Here is a 16883-nt window from a genome sequence, read left to right as displayed (position 1 = left end):
GTGAGCATAATAAGAATACACCATTTTTTTTGGCAGGAAGAATTTAAAATGTGATTAAAGTAGAGTTATACTCTAAGAAAGTGACAGTGCAAAAATGACACCTACTGATTCAACTGATTTGTGGATATTGAGTCCCATCTGCTAACTTCAATGAATCATTGATCGTGTTCTTTACTCCTGCCTTAGCTGTATAGTGCTTTTCTGGTTCACAAAAACACCGTGTTTAAAAGCATCGGCTTTAACAGCTCAGCTGAGTGTGAGGTTATTTAATTGTTCAAAGAGATTGCAAAGGGATATGGGGTTTTCTCCCTCCCTTGAAAATCTTCACACTGAAGTTGAAAAATCTTGCTAAGATTGCCCGTAGGTCAGCCATATGTTACTGAAATAAATGCAAGAATTATTGAGCAGCACTTAGTGCTGTGGACTGACAATTAAACACTTGTGCTAAAATTTTTCTCCTGATACATAACATAAATTTTTACTGTTTGTACTAAGCTTGGTTGTCTAAAAGGTTAGCTGCCTAAAACTTTATTTAAACATACAGAATTTTGAATATTTTTTGCCTGAGGTATGTTTGCATTCTTATAAGCTGCCTGAGACCTAGAAATGAGGAAAATGTGTCTCCTTACTTGTAAAATTAGTACACTTTATACCAAATCATATACCATCAATAAATCTGGAATGCCACAATGCTGATTTCACTCAGTACTCTGAACGAGTACTGAGAAGAGGTACTATCAATATTATGAGTGTTCTCATTCATAATTTTTTTTTTAAAGTCAGATTTTTCCATAAAAGTTCCAGTACTAGAACAGTGGTGTGAAGTTCAAAACATAAAATTTCAAACATTAAGGCTACAGAGGCCATTATGAGATGCAGTTTTGGAAAATATTTAATGTGATGAATGAGTTAGCAGCATTAGATAGAAAAATAACTGCATGAACAACTTAAAAAATAAATTGCCACAACTTCAAGGGCTATTCCCTTTTTTGCACAGCATCGTTGTAGGAGCACATTGTAAGTCCCTATTCACTATTTTAATGGAAGATCAAATAAAAATTCGGAGAGGTTAATCTGACTTCCCATCTGAGCCTCCAGTATTGTTGTGTGCAGTGGCGTATCAAAGCAAGGTGAACTAGAAGCTCCTAGAGCTCTGAATGAGAGTGCATTAAACGTCTTCTCAGGGGACCTCAGCAGCCAGGGTAGGGGCATAGGCATGGCCTATCTTATATCTATATATACATTTAAGGAAGAAATTTTTTACGGTGAGGATGGTAAGGCTCTGGAACAGGTGCTCAAATTCAGGTTGGATGGGACTTTGAGCAACCTGACCTCAGATGTCCCTGCCTGTGGCAGGGGGGGTTGGTCTAGATGGTTTTTAAAGGTCCCTTCCAGCCCAAACCATTCTGTGGTTCTGTGATTTTATCTCCTTGCTTGGTTCAGGTAGCTGCCATTTTTAAGCCATGGGCAACTGTACGAGCAGTGTGTTCCTGGTCCTCAGGCTCCATGCAGCTTTGGAACTTCGTGTGGGACATGAGCAAAACATTTTGACTTTGATTTTTTTGTTTGTTTGTTTGTTAGGGGTTTTTTTGGTGGGAGTGAAGCTGGTAGGCACTTAGTAGCTTAAAATAATAAGATGTCAGTGTTTCTGGAAAGGCTGATAATTCCTTTTAGGTTCCTGTGTAGAGCACTGATGCCTCTCTTTCTGGTCTACCATCCGATTTGTCCATCCTTGACTACGCACTTACCAGCGTGCCGTACTTGTGCTTCAGCGGGTTTGAAATCTTAAAAAGACCTGACACCCAGGTCTGTGCGCTGTGCAGATTGCCCACCTGGATAGCCCAGATGGATCTTAGCTGCCCTGGGGAGGGACGGTGTGAGCACCACTGGGCGCTTTGAGCCATCTTGTGTTGAATATTAGTACCATGAGATTGTTGCGTTGTGCAGCTAGGTGAAGAGAGGGGAACCAGGCAGCGCTGCGATCTCTTCCTGTTACTGGTGGCTGTGGAAACGCACGGCTGCAAAGCAAGGGAATAGTCAGGGTTCCTCTCACCTCTAAGGTGTACTAAGTATAGCTGGCATTCAGGGTGCATATCTGAAGGATGGAGAGCATGGTCAGTCAGTGAATTTGGCTTTGAACTTGGCATCTGGATTGCTTTTAAAAATGGTGTTGACACAAAAAATCAGGATTTCATCTCTCCTTTTCTGTAAGCTTGATCACTTGGCAGCAAGACCATATTGTGATATGAGAAGTTTTTCTTTGTTCTTTTCGGTTTCTAGCTGATCTTTCTTCCAGCTGAATGTGAAGCAACTAAGCTGATAGATGTCTGTTGTGACTATCTAGCTGATGGCTCTTTACACCACCTGTCCTTAAAGGCATCTGCAACTGACTGAATCATTTGGGAGATCAAAAACTTGAATTTTTCAATTAGCGGCTTCCTTCCCCCAAGACCATCTTGTCTTCAATGAATTAGTCATAATTTTCTTTTAATTGAGACCAGATAGGACCCTAAAAAAAAAATCAGGAAGAAAGATTTTAAGCCTTTAAAACTGCGAAGAATTTTGTTTTGCGGTGACATGAAAGAGACCGTTTTGTAAATTATCTAAATAACATGATATATATGGACAGGCTTACAGAAGAAGAGATCTTAGCTATGTGGCTTAAGTTATGTAATCAAAAAGACTATTGCACGTCTGGTGTTACAAGTTCTCAGAGGTATCAGGCTCCAAACCAGCCTCCTATAGGGTATACCTCTAAAACTGCATTATAATACAATTGGTAGAGCTGCCACTTGAGATTGAATTGGTACCCAAGGTTATGGCAGATTAGACCTGGAGATCTGATGCCCATCACAGGAAAATGTGCACCACTCCATTGGCTGTACAGCCTCCGAAAGCTTGAGACAGTCGTTTTTAGAGAAGGTGGGAGAAATTAAAGTGTTTGATATTAATCTCAAGTGAACACACCATCACTTGAGACATTTTCTTGTATGTTCTTGAGCCTCTCAAGAGATCTGGATTTGCTGGGGTGAGCAACTGAATTCCATCAGCAGTGATTCATCATCAATTTCTTCCGAGGGTCTTAGTCATCAACATTGCACACCCATTTCAGCATTGACCATAAGAAGTTAACAGAAGTCTGAGGATATTCACAATCTTTTTTCCAAAAAGGGTGATATGAAAATGGCATACACTCAGTAAAATCATTCCCTGTGACTACTCGGATTACCTCTGAGATGAAAGCTTACACCTAGTCAGTACCATGAAGCTGTTGGCTTGCTACAAATTCACATCTTACTGTGTCCTGCAGTATCATCTGACCATACCACTAATGCATCAGCAGCAATGCCATTGTGGTGGAATAAAGAGGATTCTGATCTGTTTTGTGGATGAAGAGAAAGGTTGGCTGTGCTCGATTGGCTGTCTTTATTAAATAATGTAATGAAGTCTTAATGTCAAAAATCTGTTATTGCTTACAGTTATATGAAATGGATTTTATCTCAAAAAAATAATCAAAGAATTACTTACAGAATGCCCTCTGTATTGTGTTGTTTTATGCAAGTGTCCAGATGTTAGGAAACAACAGATTTAAATTTCTTCAAGAAGTAAGCAGTGAAGGCCTGAGGTGAATATCTCAGTAGTTGCTGTTTAGTACCTGTCCCAGCCTTCAAGCAGAATGGTAACTAAATGGCACAGCAGAGTACACCTGCAACGCTTCAATAGGAGGCAAAAGTTGTAGAAGGATGCAGCCAGTAATCCTGCATGGGCAGAACTTTTTAGAACTGAGTTATGTGTTTTAATGGCAAGGTGATCAACATTTTTCTTGCTTCTGTTTCTCTAATGCAGCATTCTGCAAAAGAATTAAGGTAAGTCACGGAGAAAATTTTGTTCTTATTGCATGACTTGTTTATGGTGGTTATGGGAAAAAAGATAACATGACTGGATGATTACTGTTTTGATAGAGCTGTTGTATGTAAAAGGAACTTAAACTGTGTATTTTCATTTGACAAGAGAAAAATATTACTTTCATGAATTCTCTTGTACTTTTTCTGCCTTGGAACAGAGGCTGGATTTTATTATTTTTGTTTGCATAAATGGTCCTGTGATCAGGTTTTCAAATTTAATAGTTTTCAAATATTTGTCATTTCAGATCAAGTCATTTAACAGCTTAGTATGTACTATTCCCCCAAATTAAGTCTTGAATATCTATTATGGGAATAAAAGAACATTTACCCATGTCTGACAAAACAAACTCAAGATCCAGGTTGAAATATGGACCGTGTATGTTTAGGAGTATGTCTGCACATATCACAAGCATTTATGCATGAAAAAGAGAAAGGAGAGAACATACGTGGTAGTGTCCTGGGAGTACTGGCTCAGTTTTATACCATCTGAAATGAAGCTTAAGTTAGTAATCTTTTACACAGCTTTTGTTGTCTGTATTTGGTCATTGTGTAATGTGCGTAGGAGAGTTACAGTAGTTCTGGTGGTGCGTGGCATTTTAAAGTAGGTTATTTAAAATTCCAGGCCACAAAACGGAGCATGTGCTCAAGTACGTGTCGGGGGCTGACAGTGAAGGGTGCACGCTCAGAGCGATAGCGAAGGCGTTGGGTTGTCTGGAAGGGCACCACGGGAAAGTGCTTTGCTACGTTTATCTTCCTTTGGAGCCAGTAGACAGGCAAAGTCATGTGTTGTTAAACATACTGATGAGAGACCCTCTGATCCTGAGGACAGCCGCTGACATCAGCTGAAACCAATTCATGCTTTTAGAGATACGATTACCTTTTTTGAGTGGTTATGACTTTAAGTTTACATTCTTGATGTAGAAACGTGAGAAGCTTATTGTTTGGTTTATGTAGTTCCATGGTAGTGTTAAAAATCATCTGTAACAGACACTTTTCTTCCCTGTTTTTGTAAGTGTAACGCCTAATGTTACAAAGGTAAACTACATGTCGTCATCTGACAGCTCAGGGAGGGGTGCAGCGGCCTAGCATGTTCCCATCAAACCGAGCAACATTTTCTGTAGAAAGGATGTCCGCGGGGGGGTTCTTTTGCTTCTGGTAAACTTGGACACTAAAACTGAGGTTGAATGTTATCATACACCATATTCGGATGTTAGTTTATCCTTTACTGAAAAATCACACCAAATGGATAGCGGAAACGCATTCAGAGAGGAATTAAGAGGCAAAGCCTGTAAGGGTAGGGCTTCAGTCCTACGCTGCTAGGTTTGGCTCCAACAGGAGAGCCTCACAGCCCCAGCAGCCCTGCCAGGGCCCCAAGCTGTGGCGGCTCGGTGGTCCTCCCCAGCCCCCCAATGTATCACCGTTGCCTTGGGCCCGCAGCCCAGGCTTGCAGAGCGCCCAGAGCTTGGCTGCCTTTCAGCAGGAGTGGGCCCAAAGCAGTGGAAAGAAGACGTCAGGCAGCAATAAATGTAGAAGTTGGGAAAGCAAAATATATGTAGAACACAAATATTTAATTTTCCAACTTGTGTGGTTTGCTCTGTGGTGGGTTTGGGTCCTGCGGGGTTTGTCTTTGGTTGGCTTTAGCCTTCTGCAATCCCTTCGTGTCCGTTCATTCTCCACATTAGGAACTGAGGATACAATTATCACGGCTAGAGAAGAGCGGTGAAATTACACCTTGCTGAAGTAACTCTTCTGAGATTTACTCTGCTTATTCTTTTTGTCTGCAATATAATTACAGTATTATGCCCCCAGTAACGGGGGCATTCAGCTTGAACCTATGTTTACAGAACTTGTTTTGCTCTGTGTAATTTTAAATTTGGTTAAGTGGTTAATACTAGGAGTCAGTAATTGTTATGGCATTGCTTAACTTAGTTACTTTTGCCTCCTGAATACTTAAATGCAAATCCTTGTTAATTAGCCTGATTTTTTTGTAGTCATGTAATTTAGTATTTTAAAATTTAAGCTAAAAGTTATGAAACTATTGTGACAGATCAGCAACACTAGTAAAGAACTTCTAAAATCATATCTAGTGTTTCTTTCCAAAGATAAATCTCACCCAATTTCATGATTTCTGATCTTAAACCTTGTTCAACCTCAAGTGGGTACTGGACTCTTTTCGAGAACAAATCCTTCTAACATCTCCCATTTGACAATCTGAGAAAAGTATGTAGTTGTCTTTTCATAAGAAAACTGAACAAGTGGCTCTGTGTTTTCATAAGAAAACTGAACAAGTGGCTCCTGGGGTGGGGGAAAGACACTGCAGACATTTTTGTTTTGCATGAGTTGCTAGCTTGTTGGGTTTCAGCACAGCTTTTCATAATTCCTACCTGCTTCATTTGCAAATGCACTGGAACACGGTGTCATTCCTAGGGGAAGCCATCATGTCTGGCTGCTTTGATGCCCAAAGTCAAGACAGTCCCAACAGTTTTGTTTCACATTAGTCTGAGAGTGATGTTGTCATTGGATCCATTTGATCTATTCCAATTAGTTTGAACCAGCTCTGGCATATAAACCTCACAGCCCAGCAGGATGGGTGTGAAGTGACTACAACATATCTTCCTTACTTTAGATTAATACTTTAAAATATTATTTTGTTTTGATTAGCTGAAGAATAGAGGAATGGCAAACTTCTGTTTTGATTATAACCCTACAAATGAACATCAAGTCACTGGACAGAGGATCATACTGTACCCATGTCATGGCATGGGACAAAATCAGGTAAGATTCATGTTTTATTTTCATTTTGACTAACGCTGTGGTTGTAATGTAAAAAGTACAGCAAAAAGCATTGCAGTATGGCTGAGAGAATATGTTACCACAGTGAGATGATCTTAAATCTAATTTTGATTCTTGCACTGGATGCTTTTAATTTTGTCTCTTGAGGTCAAGCATAGGGTAAAAGGTGAAAGCAAAAGAGAAATATAATTCATAGGAAAATAGTTATTATGAGATTTTTAAAGTTATCCTTTGTTTAGCTAGTATTAAAAGTGAATTTACTGCAAAGATATTGCATGACTGGATGTTAATGCTGTTGCGTCTCTGCTGATGGTGCAATGCATCCGCGTAGCTGCAATAGCAGGCATCGGGCTGAGAGCAGCGATGCAATTCCTGCTCCCTCTGCTGGCATCCAGGGAGGAAGGAGAAATGGAGAAACTCCCTGACTGCAATATAAGCCGATAAAAGAAAATATGAGATGACACAAGAGAATTGCAGAGCCTGAGGAGGGAAGGCCAAACACAGGAAGGGGGCAAAACAATATTAGTGAAATGGGCACGAGGCATGGGAGGGCTGACAGGAGCCAGGGAAAAAAGGGGGCCAAGGTGACAGAGGGCAGAAGTAGTTTGGGACGGAGGTAGGGCAACAGGCGAGGAGCAGGGCATGTGTGACAGAGGAAGGAGTAGTTAGGAGCTACAAGGAGAGAGCGTGAAACAAGCAGAATCACTGGAGATCCCTTTAGTGGCAGGGGGACTGAATGTGGGAGCAGAGATACCCGATGGCAAATGGGGGCATGAGTGGGCGTGACAGGTAGTGGTTGCAAGAGAAAAAGTGGACAGCAGGAAGAGCTGCGGGTGGGGTAACAGAGGGAGGCTAAAATAAGACAAGACATAGAAGCACAAGTGAGGTGGGAACTGGAAGTCAGGATTGCTGAACTTGCACCTCCTTTTTCTGATTCACAAATAGCCATGAAAGCTACCAGCAGGACATTTCTCTCCGTTTCTTCCCTGTCCCACCACCCTTCTGACAGTTCTTAAAAGGTAACAAGCTGCTCCTGGTGGTGTGAATTCCTTAGCCCAGTTAGCAGGTGACAGTGACAGGACTGAAACAGTCACATCTTCCACATGTACATCTACCACTGTCAGCTGATGGAACCGATGGTGACAAGGTTGGTCATCTTTTAGCAGTATCAACATTAAGGAGAGAAAGGCACTTCACCACAGTGTTTCACAGATGTTTGCTTACGACAGGCAGCCCTTAACTTCTGTTTTGTCCTTGAAAGGGAATCTGCCATCCTAACTCCAAGCTCTTCTGCCTGCTCTCTGGTCTGCTTTCATCACTCCACTCGTGTATATACAGCTTTAGCAGCAAACCCTCATTACAAAGCTTACAAAGCTTGACTCAGTCTCCTGCCCTGCACCACACGTCACAGAAAGCTCCAGTTTCTCCATTTCGTGCTATTTAACGCTTTCTTTTCCATGCTGACTCCCAGTCTTTCTCTACCACCCTTGTTCTGACTCTCCCTTCAATTACTCCTCCCACCAGTTACTACCCACAGTAGGTCACGTTTTGCTCCTTTTCACGTGCCTTTCTTCTTTCCTGGCTAGCTCCCATTTTTAAATCTCTAGTCGTCGTCTTATCCCTTCCTCCAGTTGCAGAGTTTGTTTCACCATTCATCACTTTCTTCCTCAAATAGTACTCCTTGCTGCACATTCACGCTGTCTCATAAAGGACAAGGTATAAAGGAATGACGTTTATTCTCCAGAGTACGGCTCAGTAAAGTTATTCTCCAAAAACATCTTGATAGGATTTAACATTAATGAAGGTTAACTTGGTCAGCCATATGTGTCTTACACTCCAGTACCCCCATCCTCTGGCATGATATGCTAGTGGCAGGTGGCTGTTTATGTGGGGGACAACTGCAAAAGCTCTTTCCACTGGAAGCAATTCTCCACTTAAAGTGACCTCTGAATATCTGTGTGCACTGCGCTGAGAGGAGAGAGCTCTGTGCTCTCGATTATTTATAAAGTCCAGCACCTGCTCCCATTTTAGGTCTCAGTAAGTAAAACCACTCTCAGAAAACTGAAATCCCTGGTAATTTGTTGCTATTTTGCCTTGAATCCATGGCCTAAGTGAGAGGGTTCCCTTTAGTCCTTTTGAATTGCTTTTGTGTAAGCAGCAAGAAAGCTGACAGTGGGTTGTTTAAAATTAGCATGTTCATTATAGCAAGCAGGTGAGGATACAACTGCAGTGATAGGAGCTGAGTGTATATAGAAGAGAGGCAGAAAATATGCAAAACACTGGGTACTCGGTGCTCGCACCTCAGGCTGCTGATGTTTTGTGGAAGTGTCTACCCCACTAGATGAGAATGAAAAGCTTTGAAATTCAATGCCAGTAAAGCCCATTGCCCTTCTTGGTATGGCTGGGAAGCAGTATGGTGGGTACCAACATGTAAGGGCAGGAAGCCAACTTGATGTGGTAAGAGGATGAGACACCTCTGAGCATCCTGCTTTGTCTGACGGTACTCCCCCAATATTCCCGTTTTCAGCTGATAGATTTGAGGCAAATAGGGAGAGGCAAACAAAGAGCTTAGCAAAGCCCTTGGGTTTTCTGCAAAAGTGTATCAGACCTGGTAACCTCGCTGCTGGTTCTACCCATCAAGTGCAAACTTCCTCCTGCATGCAGAAGAGCAGTACCCAAGCACAGAGAGGGATGAGAGTGTGTTTCAGGGTCTGGTGAGGAAGCCAAAATCTGCCTCTGTCCCTTGTACCACAGAGCTCTGATGCAGCTGGGGTATATTCCATTGACTGCCTCAGAGTGGTAGACACTAGGTAAAAGGGCTCATCAAGTTTCCGAATAGCACTTAAGGGAATCTACTGGCTCTCTGAAGGAAAGAAATGCAGTAAGGCTATTAGTTACTGGGCCATGGATCAGTTTGAAAGTGCTTCCTTTCTGCCCATAGAACCCACTGGACAAGGAAAGAGCACTAAAACACTCTTCACCTTTTGAGGAGGAAGAGATTTATCTCATGTACTGGAACTTGAAAAAGCTCAAAAGCTGAAGTATTTATTCCATTTGAAGCAGTATAGGGTAAAGAACCGTATAATGTTCATTGGGCAAGGAAGCAGGAGTGCTTGGTTGCTATTACTGTAACCCCAATCCTTAATGTTATCCAGAAAGTCACAGAATCACACAATGGTAGGGGTTGGAAGGGACCTCTGGAGATCATCTAGTCCAACCCCCCCACTAGAGCAGGATCACCTAGAGCAGGTTGCACAGGATCACGTCCAGGTGGGTTTGGAATATCTCCAGAGAAGGAGACTCCACAACCTCTCTGGGCAGCCTGTTCCAGTGCTTTGTCACCCTCAAAGTGAAGAATTTTTTCCTCATATTCAGACGGAACTTCCTGTGTTAAAAGTAACCATTTTACTTGTTCTCCTCCTCCCAAATCTGATGCAAGTCCTTGAGAGGTCGTTCAGGAAAGATGTCAGTAGTAAGGAGTGCTCTGACTAGTAGCTGCTCCATCTACTCTTGATGCATCTGGTACAATCAGCAGCTTGCAGGCTTTCACTGATACTGAATACAAATTGCTAAAAAGAGTTATTATATCTTATAAATCCAGTAATGAGCAAGGCTCTAAATGTGGCCTTGTAAAAGTGGCAGCTGTGAAAAAGTGTCCATCCAGACACAAATGAGCAGGAGTGAAGCTTTTTCTTTATTTACGAGTCATAGGCTTAAAATGAGTGCCCTTACAGCTCACTGTGGTGCCCGAAGTAGCAGGCTTTCCCTGTGCCAATCACATACTGAACCTGGGAACTAAAGCCTGAAGGCCAGGGAATAGCCCCTGCCTGTTAGAGTAAAAAAATAATAATTAAAAAAAATTGGGCCAATATTATCATGTTTGACTTTTTTTGATGATGAGCATTCTTGGCATAAAGCTAGAATGTTGTAAGGGCAGTGCAGCCTACATCATAGGAACAGGTTCTACCAATAGATTTCCAGGGGAAATCAGAGTCTCCTGGGTGTTATGTCAGTAGGTAGACTTCAAACTTGAAGTTGCTTTCCCGAAACACTCACTTCCCTTTGCAGCATCACAAATGAATGATGGCAAACAGGTTAATTCTGGGGGGGGTCACTTGTATCGCTGCCTCCACAAGCTGATACAGGGGACAGCATTGGTCTATGTACAGCTGCAACAGCCACCTTGGCAGAGAAATTCTTGATTGTGATAAAAGGAGGGGCAGAGGAGATGTCATGAAACAACTGCCATCATTGTAGTCCAGATCAGAGCTCTTACACTTGGAAATGGACGACTGCAGACTTTATAATCACATAGTCCTGTTTACATTAAAACTCCACTTCCAGTTTTTCTTTCAAGGTTAATTAACCTTTGTGGTTATTAAGGATGGTTTTGTGGTAAGTTCAAGTATATACAACATTTCTGAATTAGTACAGCCCCCTTCATAAAGCCTTACAGTCTCTTTCTCCAGGGGTGAAAGCAAACAAAGGAGGACTCCTTCTCTCATCCTTTTATTGCTTTCCACTAATGCAGCTATAGTACTGGTAACAAGCAGTTTTCCGATGTGTATAAAACTCTCCTCTACCCTACTGAGTGTAATCTAAATAAGATCTAAACACATATCCGTGCACTATAGTAATCTAAATTATTTACAAGTGTGCTAAATACAAACAACTCTCAAACTCTGCCGCTCTTTAATGCAATCCGAAAATTGGCAAGTGTCCATGATAAATATAAAAATTTTAAGGAAGTCTTCAGCCATAGTTGCTACAAAAGCCAAGATGGTTTAGACCATGTTCAGAACACTTCTGTAGAATATTGTACAACAAGCAAAGCCAGTAAATATTCTTTAATAAAGTTCTGTTCACGTTTAAATGCAGCTGTAGCTGATTTGCTCCAAATAATATCTTAAAATGTTCATAAAATAAAATGCTCATCACCACGCATCCTGAGTACTTTGTAACTGGAAACGAACCTTGACCAAACTGCATTTGAACTATGCAGTGAGCAACTCCTTAATTAAAACTAACATTGTTTTGTGGCAACTGAATTAAGGCAACATAATGTCAGGCTATAAACTGGTTTCCATCCTATTTTTAAGGGTGATCTAGAATTTGAAAGTAGAATATTACAGTCAAATGTTCTTTAATGCTGGAATGTCTGTTTTCCAGGGCATTTATTCAGCATTTCATACATTTTAAGTGCTACCAGAGTAAAGCAGTGCTGTGGTGAGATTGATTCTCTGTAAAATAGTAAGCAAACAGCAGCAGTTAAAGCTTCTTGAATATTTTTGGCAGAATTTCTCTCCACAATAACAACTTTAATATGTGAACTCAATTATAGTATCTTAGTATAGTCTCCTTATAAATACTTTCTTGTGTACATATGAAATGACTGTTATCCTTTGTTTCTTCTTTTGGGTTTATAGTTTTTTGAGTACACATCCCATTATGAAATACGTTACAACACCCGACAGCCAGAAGTCTGTGCAGCAGTTGATTCGGGGACTGACTACTTGACAATGTACTTGTGTCAAGAAAACATCCACAATATTCCTGAAAACCAGAAGTTTGTTTTCAGAGAGGTAAGTGTGCCTGCTTGGGTTTGGGTTTGTTTTTTTGGGGAGCATGTGGAAGGAGAATTGTTGAGTTTTTTTCTTTTTATCTTACTGCCTACACATCATGCAGGCCACAACATTGGCATAGATCTCTGGGAGACATATGCTATCTTGGTTTTTAATATCTGAACATAGAACCAGGATAGCAGTGGCGTGCAGGTGAAGAGTATGCCAGTCATAAAGAATAGGAAGATGAGAGGAAGGAAAGCACCCTTCTTAACCTCAAAGGAGTTGGGAAGGTTGGCGGAGGTCTCTTTGCCCTGCCCACATCTAGTGCTTTCTGTCGGCTGTTCAGTTCTCTCTTGCATCTCACCCTTACTGTCATCTTCTGAGAACTGAGGTGCCTCCATATACCCCTTCCCCAGCCAGTCTCACGGCTGGCCTACTTCTGCTCTCCTTTCATTGACTGACTTCCCAGTATTTATGCCACCAGATATCCCTGCTACTTCACATACCACCATTACTCTACACTCTTCTCTGCTTTTGAGCAGCTGCTTCTCCTCTGCGAGCCATCTCTCTTGACCCTCCCCGTGAGCACCAGAAGTGCTCCCTGAGCTTTTCTGCAGTGTAATGCGCAGTTGTGTAATTTGATGCACCATCAAAAAATACCTTCTGCTTTATCCCTACCCCTACCCAGGACACATCTTACTGGCTGTGGGGACTCAGCAAATCTGTACCTCTCTTCTTCGACCTTAATGCCTACTCCCAACGGGGAGAAATACTGGGACGTATGGAGTATATTAATAAACATAATGTGTGATCTTAGAAAAGCTTGTGTTTAGTTTTTAATCTCTGAAGGAGTTCCTGGGTGCCTGAGAGAAAATAAATTGGATGAAAAATGATGGCCTTGGTCAGGTTCTGGAGTGTTATTATTTGGCTAAGGGAAAAGGTCACATAATATATCAAAATGGTATATTTACATAATGTGTCTGCATAATACATCTAAACTCTACAGGCTCCATGGCTGACACATTTCCTGCTTAGATGCTACCACCAGTGATAGGTGGCAGAGTAAATTCTAAAGAAAAATATGAAAACTACTGCCCATTCACTAAATCTAGTCCAGACTGAAGCTCACGGTGATATTAGAGTAAAACAAAATATTTTAAAAACTGATGTTATAAATGACATTTCATTTTTAATGCTGACTTTTAACAAATTTTTTCAAGGTCATATGCATTAATCCCCAAGATTACATATATTGAATGAACTTCAGTCACTTCTGGAAATAATTGAGAAAACAGTTTTGGAATACATCTGTTTCTGCTGCATTCCTAACCATTAACTTTTAAAATAATTCCTAAAGTTTCAGTTGCTAAATCCTCTTTCCTTCTCGTGATGTTTGTGCCCGTGTGTGACTTGAATGTACTGCTCTGCTCTGATTACTCTTCTATTGCATTAAATCAAAATCACCAGTCCCCGCCTTTCAAGGCAAGTGATGGGTGAGGCGTCAGTACCACATTTCTCTTGCTTTGTGTGGAGAAGTGTCAGACACTGGAAAAGCTGTCCTTATAGATGTAGCATAATCAAAAGATTTGAACAGCCTTCCCAGCAGCCTCGCAAGAATGAAGTTCTTATGGGCACTGAGTCAAAAATGAGTGAGGCATATATTGATTAGTCCACTCAAAAATTTGAATTATCACAGATGGAAACAGGAAAGTCATTCAGCAGCTAAGTCCGTGAGCAAGTGCACGCTGCTGGGCATCAGTGGCTGCAGCTCGAGGTGCAATTAGTGCGACATTCCTGATGAGGGAAGAGCAGAATTTCAGAGGAGTCAGGCTTATGCTCAGAAACACGGTGTTGGCATATTTCTTTTGAGGCCATCAGAGGCTTTGGAAGTGGTTATGCGTGGGAACGTCACCTGGGCCAAAGGAAGGGTCTTGGATCAGGGCAGTTCTCCAGTAAGCTACGTGAACTGGAGATGAAATGTTCCTGTAGACTCCCATAATAGGATGGCCCGAGACCTCAAAATATGTTCTCTGGGGAATCTGATTGTGGGGGCTTGTCAGACCTTACATCTCTGAGGCAGCTGTGCTGCTCTCCAGCAAAGCAAGCTAACTCCACACACATCTGCAGGCAAGGGGCACACTTAGATTATTTTGCCTTTTCTACTAAAAATATGCCCTGTGAAGAAAAGGGAAAGATTTTTGCTAAAAATATAGCCAACATCTATGCTTACCTAACAACATTTACATTTTACTTGCAAGATGTGCAATAAGTTGGTCAATTTGGGTAATGCCTGTACGTGGCTTTGGTTTTCTCTGCCTATATTGGTGCAGTAACAAAAGTGAATGAAGTTAGCACATCCTTTACAGGCACCAATCACTCTAAAGCAATGTTAATGTAAGTTTAAAAGCAGGGTCTTTTGATAAAGTTTCAGAGATCCTCAAGTTAGGCGTTTTGGCTTCACTGCATGGCCCCGTGAGAAGGATATGTGTGATATTTACTTGTTATGAATGTCTTCTGTTACTTTTAAAACACACTGATATGCCTGTGATTTTTTAAGACCTGAAAACAAAAATTATTTCTGTCTTTTGTAGGATGGTACTTTGTTTCATCTACACACCCAGAAGTGCGTACAAGCAGAGTCAAATGCTTACAATGGTAACCCAGCACCATTATTACGACCGTGTACCAACTCGGACTACCAAAAATGGTTCTTCAAAGAAAGAAGTTGATCCAGATGTCATCTAGGATATAGCTGAATATGAAAATGTTTTCTTTCTAGTCAGCAGTTAGTCAGCCTTTTGAAAATCACGTAAGTGATTTATTTTTGTATGGAAAGAACTGTAATTAGTTTACAAGCCTTGGATTTTGTTTCTGGAGCATTAAAAGGCACTAAGCATTGAGCTATGTAAAGTAAGTGTGGTGGTTATATCATGCCACAGAATTTGTTCCTCTTTTCTCTTTATTTGGCAGCTACATAACTGCTTCTGAAGTGTCTTAGGTTCTTTTCACGGTGACAATATATTTTTTTAATCTACTGTGTGAAAGTAAGGCAGTCAAAATAATTGCACTAATGTTACCTGCCAATAACTTAAAATGTTTATTTTTCTACTAAAACATTCTGTGGTTGGGCCTTTTAGCAGATAGTAGTTAATAATTCTTCTTGTCTTTTAAATACCAAGAAGGTAAATGTAGGCCAGATTCTGCCCTAAGTGACTACCACAAAACCCTCACTGAAGACAGTGTGGATTTGCACATGAAGGCAGAGTAGGTCTGCATGTTTTTGCACAAAGAACAATGTAGATGCGTACAGATTGCACATGCTTGTCAATACTATACATTAAATGTTGGGACAATTTGAGATGCTCATGGCTCTTGACGAGTTTCTAATCATGCTTAAGTCTGGTTTTGGAGTCAAATGGGGATTTTCTCATTTTTGTTAAAGAAATAAGGCAACAATATTTAAAGGCGATGCTCTGGGAAGAGCTATTTAGATTCACATGGATCTAGCTATGCAGCTGTGTCCCAGACTGCACAACTTACTTTAACATTATGTGGATTCTCAATAGGCATAAAACTTGCAAGATCAGACCTAGCAATAATTCTTTTGACAAATTTCAAAATTACAGTTAGAGAAAATGAATCTAAGAAATTATGTCTTTCATTAAATTGTAAATGTTTACATGGTTCATATAAAAAATGATTGTATAAACAAAAATGGGTTTGCAACTAATTGACATGATATGCAGCTGATATTAATACAAAAAGAATTGTCTTTCAGGTATAACTTGCATTTTGTCTGGGAACTCCTTTTCTGATAAGTTGTTCATGTCAGCACATACAATCCTATGGAAAACATGGGATTTAATCTGCGCCGGTACGGGATGTTTTCTGCTGTGGTGCGTGGGATCTGCCTTACTCAATCAGACAAGTAGTGTGTAGCAATGTATTGGGTCATTGACCATCATCATTACAATGTTGATTAAAAGGGTTTCAGCTCCCAAGGAAAGTTTCTTTCTGTATCGGCTGGAGGTATGCTTATATATAGAAGCATGAAGATTTCAACCTTTTTCCCCCAGAAGTTTTGGCATCTGTTTCATTTAGTTTTAGATTTCTACCATTATTTGCCTTTGTTCATGTTGTCTCTAAAAAAGGTACAGCCCTGTCTTTGAGTCCTCATAAGCTCATGTCATTTTGGCATATCTATTTATACGATGAGGGTGTGGGGGGAGGGTTTCTGCCTGTAGGAAATGCGTATGTAAGTTCTTCCATGTAGGTCTTTCTAAACCCATGTAGATCCAATGTTTTTGTGAGCACCTTTAAAGTTTTGTCTCTGTGGGCTGGACTGATGAAATTGATGTTAGAATTAATAAAATATTTTGTGATTCAGTAGAGTGGGAACTGTCTTTACAACTATGGGATTTTGTTTTTCTTATGGTCACTGGTTTTATTTTAAGCATTTTGCTGATCTCTTAGGCTCTGATCCCTGCAGCACTTGGGAGAAGACAGCTTTATTTTATGGTCTCTCAAGTTCCCTTTCCTGAACGCAGTAACGCTTCTATTCACCTGCTAGCAGTGGCGGTGTGCACTTTGTGGAGCCACAAATCAAAACTGGGTGACTGCA

At 40.9% G+C, this 16883-nt stretch overlaps 1 protein-coding gene across 1 annotated transcript in view; it reads left to right on the top strand.

The window, feature by feature from the left end:
- Window positions 1-16649, top strand: part of GALNT12 (polypeptide N-acetylgalactosaminyltransferase 12) — a 50035-nt gene extending 33386 nt beyond the window's left edge. The window contains exons 8-10 of the mRNA XM_054817593.1: window positions 6567-6680; window positions 12125-12280; window positions 14854-16649. Of these exons, the coding sequence (XP_054673568.1) occupies window positions 6567-6680; window positions 12125-12280; window positions 14854-14991 (408 nt within the window). The 3' untranslated portion in view covers window positions 14992-16649. The remainder of the gene's footprint in view (window positions 1-6566; window positions 6681-12124; window positions 12281-14853) is intronic.
- The last annotated feature ends 234 nt before the right edge of the window (window positions 16650-16883 follow it).

The sequence above is a fragment of the Grus americana genome, chromosome 2, assembly GCF_028858705.1.
Source record: "Grus americana isolate bGruAme1 chromosome 2, bGruAme1.mat, whole genome shotgun sequence".
Classification (NCBI taxonomy): Eukaryota; Metazoa; Chordata; class Aves; order Gruiformes; family Gruidae; genus Grus; species Grus americana.
The sequence above is the reverse complement of the archived record's forward strand: the minus strand, read 5'-3'. Positions and strand labels throughout refer to the sequence as shown.